The sequence below is a fragment of the Pan troglodytes genome, chromosome 1, assembly GCF_028858775.2.
Source record: "Pan troglodytes isolate AG18354 chromosome 1, NHGRI_mPanTro3-v2.0_pri, whole genome shotgun sequence".
NCBI classification, from domain to species: domain Eukaryota; kingdom Metazoa; phylum Chordata; class Mammalia; order Primates; family Hominidae; genus Pan; species Pan troglodytes.
This window is the reverse complement of record NC_072398.2, coordinates 120,815,396-120,820,846: the sequence shown is the minus strand read 5'-3', so window position 1 is coordinate 120,820,846 and position 5,451 is coordinate 120,815,396. Positions and strand designations below refer to the sequence as shown.

Below are 5,451 nucleotides of genomic sequence, written 5' to 3'. Positions count from 1 at the left end.
TCTGTGGTAGTCTATCTTTTTTCATAAAAACAATGAGATCATGACCCAAGAAATTTATTTCAGAACTCACATATATACCTGTAGCTTTTTCTTTTCAGGTAATGGTCTTCAGAAACTTGACTTGTCTTCTCGAGTATTGAACTATTTAAACATTTTATTTTAAGAAGTATACAAAGACACATAGGACATTAAACATGTTATAGTTTTGTTGCTTGTCTTTTTCATTTGAGTAAGATATTCTATGCCCTTGTATTTGTTACTTCCTTGTACTTTTGGCCCAATAGGCTTGAAAAATTCCAAGGCACTACTGGGACAGCCAATGAAGAAGGATCAAGATTGAAAAAAATGCATCAGCAAACTGTGTTTGAGCTCTGTTTTCTGTATCTCACTGTCCTGGGTACTAGCCATAGAGTAGTTGTGCAAGGTACTTCTGGTATTTGGCCTCCTTTTACTAGTCCCTATATAAAAATTCTGGGCTTTACTTTATAATTCTAGCCTGCTTTCCAGGTATGAAACGTAGGCTAAGTGTTAGATAGCATGGGAAGGGGTGTGTTCATAAATGCAAATAAGAGAGTTGGTTGCATATTTATGTAAATTTTTTCTTTAGAATAAGTATGCCTTAATTGAACCTCAGCTATTGGCATATTTTTTGTTCCCAGTAATAATTTTTTTTTTTTTTTTTTTGAGATGGGGTCTCACTCTGTCACCCAGGCTAGAGTGCAGTGGCATGATCAAGGCTCACTGCACTCATTCCTGGGCTCAAGCAATCCTCCGGCCTCAGCCTGCCGTGTAGCTGGGACTACAGGTATGCACCATCACACCTGGCTGATTTTTAAAATTTTTTTGTAGAGATGGTGCCTCACTATCTTGTCCAGGCTGGTCTGGAACTCCTGGACTCACACAATCCTCCCACCTTGGCCTCCCTAAGTGCTGGGATTATAGGCGTGAGCTACTATTGCCAGGCCCTCTCAGTAACAATTCTTGTTATCCTTAGTTTATAGTCTCCTTCTTTTAATATTTACTTTTTCTGAGATGAAGTCTCGCTCTGTTGCCCAGGCTGGAGTGAAGTGGTGCAAAGTGAAGTCGGCTCACTGCAACCTCTGTCCCCCGGGTTCAAGCAATTCTCCTGCCTCAGCCTCCCAAGTTAGCTGGGATTATAGGCATCTGCCATTACACTCGGCTAATTTTTGTATTTTTAGTAGAGACCAGGTTTCACCATGGTGGCCAGGCTGGTCTCGAACTCCTGACCTCAGGTGATCCACCCACTTGGACCTCCCAAAGTGCTGGGATTACAGGCGTGAGCCACTGCGCCTGGCCCCTTTCTCAGTCTTAAGAGGTATAAACTTAACATCATTATGAAACTTAATTTTTAAAAAAATGATAGTAGGACAAGATTAACTCCCTTCTGTCTTACTTCAGGACTAAAAGAAGCAAAAGTAAGTTTTAGGCTAAGTTCCTTTATGTGGATGATTAGAAATGTCATAGTAATTTGTACACTGAAATACATTGAGAACCTGTGGTGTGTGAGAAACTAAAGTTTAGGTCTATTCCCTAGAAATACTTCTGTGTGAGTATTCAAGTTTGTAATAGTATTAGATTAAATATTCAGCAAGTACAGAATGTCCAATTAGGTAAAAAGTGAATGTAAAACTACAATTTGAATCTTAAAGTTAACTTACATATCAGAACTCCCCAAATGTCTACTGTACTTGTATATAATAATTTCCAACGGCCCCCAATATCCTCTCCATAGAGATGGGGCCTTTAGGCCAAGTATCCTCCCATCCTTGGTACCGACAATTTGAAGGGCCCTCTTTTCAAAGAGAGATACTTAACAGATAACAGGCAATCTTGGACATCCATATGGCACATCAGAAGAACAAAAGTGTCAGGCCTATACCTTTCAAGCTCTATAAAAGTGACTCATGTTTAGATACAAGATGCTAGTCGTTCATTGTTTTTTTGTTTTGTTTTGTTTTTTATTTTATAGAGACAAGGTCTGTCTGTTGCCCAGGCTGGTCTTGAACCCCTCAGCTCAAGTGATACCCCCGCCTTGGCCTCCCAGAGTGCTAGAATTACAGGCGTGAGCAATTGCTCCCAGCCTTTTTTTTTTTTTTTTTTTTTTTTAAAGCATCATGGGTCTTTGAGGCTCTGAAAAAACTCTGGATTGTCTCCCCAGACAAGTAGACATAGATCCAGTGTCTGCCCTACAACTCCCAAGAATATAAGAATCTGCTTAAGGCACATCTTAAGATAATACAAGAATCTGAGCCTTCAGATTTTCCTGCATTGGTGGTGGAGTGAGTAGATACAGGAAAAGCAGAAATAATCTGTTTCTTTTAACCTGATACCGTCATTACATGTTACCATTAATCCTGGATCAGTTTTTCCCTTTTATTGCTATTGAAATTTGTTCAGAATGTGGTGAAGGTGTTACCTGCTATAGGTGGTCCAGAAAGGACAGCCATCCCAGCAAAGAAACTGGCAAGTCCCAAAAACCTGTTTACTGTAGAATTCCTACACAGATCAACCTGTAGGAATTAGAATTCAGTGTTAGCCATATTAAGGGTGAAATTCTATAGAGACCTATGCCTAAAAGGGACAAATACTATTTATATCATCTCAAGCTATGAACAGTGTGACTTCTGGGGTGAGTTGGTTGGCTTTTTGCCCCCAATATTGCGAAAGAGCTGAGGACTAATAGCGGACAGTAAATGCTAGGCAGGCAGTGTTTTCAGTTTATTAGTAAGAACACAAGTTTTTATTTTCATTTTAATTTTTTAGGTAGTTCATGGGTACTTTTTCTTCCCCAAACCTTGCTGCTTTTCTCTTATTAGGAAATGATATTTACAATATGAATTAATAGTGATATTCTTTTTGAGACAGGGTTTCACTCTGTCACCCAGAGTGGAGTGCAGTGGTGTGATCTTGGCTCACTGCAACCTCCACCTCCCAGGCTCAAGCGATCCTCCCAGTTACTTCCAAGTAGCTGGGACCACAGGTGCGTGCCACCACACCTGGCTAATTTTTTTATTTTTTGTAGAGACGGAGTTTCACCATGTTGCCCAGGCTGGTCTCCAACTCCTGAGCTCAAGCGATCCACCTGCCTCTGCCTCCCAAAGTGCTGGGATTACAGGTGTGAGCCACCACGCCCGGCCAGATGGTGATATTCTTGAATCCCCTAAGGCTAAGTATCAACCATTGGTTTGTAAGTAATCAGATATCACAAGGAGTTAATTTCAGCTTTAGGAAGCTTGATTTTTGCCTGCACTTCATATAATATCCTGTAGCACTTACGCTAATATTGATAGAACAGAAGTTTTCTAGGAAATCTGTTCCAGCATGTTTAGGACCTGGTTCTAAGGAGAACCCATGAGACTCCCAGGGGTTCCCAGAACACTGAAGTGTTTGTATAAGTATTTTGGTTCCATCTGGGTCGAGGACTTTGCGTCAGTTTAGGGTAAAAATGGAGAGGAAGTATAAAACAATGGCCCTGTGAAAGTACACAGGACCAAGGCAATAACTTCAAGAGAGAAACCACACTGGTCAGGAAATCCTTTTTTCTCTTGAAGTGTTCTCAGGGAGCTTTTCTTTAAGATTGTGTCTTAAAAGGAGCCAAACAAGTTTCTGGAGCTGAAGGAGAGAAGTGAACACAATCCTAATCTAGGAGACTGATAAGTAAAAAGGAATCCTGCTGATCCCTTTTTTGCTTTAATTTTATTCCTGTCCCATGTGGATAGTCCTCTCACCATTCCTCCCCACTCACACACAAGATGAGTAACTGGACAGGATATAGCTGCAGAGTTTCTAAGGTCTTTGAAATGATTTTTTAAGTTACAAAATTAATACAAAATACGTATTTTGGGGAGATTGTTACTGATACTTGCTTTTACTAAATGGTTTAACAATGTTAATGAGTGTGTCTACTCACCAGTACAGGCAGTATCAATGCCAGGTAACCACCAGCAAAGATGGCAAAGCAGATGGTGTAGGTCATAAGTAGTGGAAATGTGGTGGCTAAAGGAGCAAGCAGGTTAGTGATGCCGCAGAGGATGAGGTAAGACTTGTGGTAATGATACTTCTTAATCCAGTTTTGATCAGCAACCCATCCAGAAATAATCTGACTGACCGTCTCAAGGATACCTGGAACAATATTGAAATCTTTTTATTTTCCTGGTCCCTTTGAAAAATGTGAATGCATACAGCATCATTTCCCAAGTAATATGATCTCATCCTGAGGCCAGGATATGTGAGGAAAAAAATGATTTGATTTGTGTACCAGTAAGCTCTATTATATACTTACCTATTCCAAATACATTTAATAAAATAGCAAAAAAGTCTCCGCTAGAGTAGTGTAGAAGACCCATGTAGTTAGTGTTTTTTTCTGATTGTGTTTGGAAAGCTTACGTCACTACAGTGGTAATCCCTGGTTACAGAGGACCCTGGGCACAGAAGGCCATGCAGTCTCTTCGTCTAAGAGGTCCTGCAAGTGAGAAAATGAAGTTTCTAAAAGACAAATAGACCTTCAGGTCAGTGTCTTGGGGAAGTCATATTGTAGAAGATTGGAGTATAAATAAGTCTTCTGTTAAAAAAGGAGATGTTGGGACTCATAATTGCATATGAAGTTTTAGGAATTAAGTCCTCCAAAGTTTATGCTTAATTTGAAAATATGTAGGAAGTTTGGAAATGGGAGATTGTATTTTGGACCACTGCACCTGGCCAAATCCCTCTTCTAGATCAAGGATTCTGTCTTTAAACAGTTTTATGAGTAGTCAACTAAAATAGTTGTTTTTATTTATTTATTTATTTTTATTTTATTATTATTTTTTGAAACGGAGTCACGCTTCGTCACCCAGGCTGGAGTGCAGTGGTGCATTCTCGGCTCACTGCAAGCTCCGCCTCCCGGGTTCATGCCATTCTCCTGCCTCAGCCTCCTGAATAGCTGCTACTACAGGCGCCCGCAACCACGCCCGGCTAATTTTTTATATTTTTAGTAGAGATGGGGTTTCACCACGTTAGCTAGGATGGTCTTGATCTCCTGGCCTCATGATCCACCTGCCTCGGCCTCCCAAAGTGCTGGGATTACAGGCGTGAGCCACCACGCCTGGCCAGTTGTTTTTACTTTTAATTTACATTTTAACTTATTTTAAATATCAGACAATCCATAAGTGACTAGCCTTAAAAGTCACATTTATCTGTTTTACTATGAGTTCAAGGGGAAAATTCCTTAGCTACAAATAATAAAACATTATTGAATGCTTACTACAGGCCAGGCACTATTCTAAACTCTACATGCATTGCTTTTTTGATCCTGACAATCTTATGAGGGTAGATACTATTATCCCTATATTACAGATGAGGAAATGAAGGCACCATGAAGCAAAGTAACTTGCTGAAGTTCCCACAGTTAAGAAATACAGAGCAGGAGGTTGAGCCAGGGAAGTCTTGCTC

At 40.2% G+C, this 5,451-nt stretch overlaps 1 protein-coding gene across 5 annotated transcripts in view; it reads right to left on the bottom strand.

Moving 5' to 3' along the window:
* SLC16A4 (solute carrier family 16 member 4) overlaps window positions 1-5,451 on the bottom strand; it is a 28,747-nt gene that overhangs the window by 10,086 nt on the left and 13,210 nt on the right. For all 5 annotated transcript variants that reach the window (XM_016925855.4, XM_016925853.4, XM_063798581.1 and 2 more), the window contains 2 exons: window positions 3,932-4,143; window positions 2,438-2,531 (listed from right to left, as the gene is read on the bottom strand). In XM_016925855.4, the coding sequence (XP_016781344.1) occupies window positions 2,438-2,531; window positions 3,932-4,143 (306 nt within the window). The remainder of the gene's footprint in view (window positions 1-2,437; window positions 2,532-3,931; window positions 4,144-5,451) is intronic.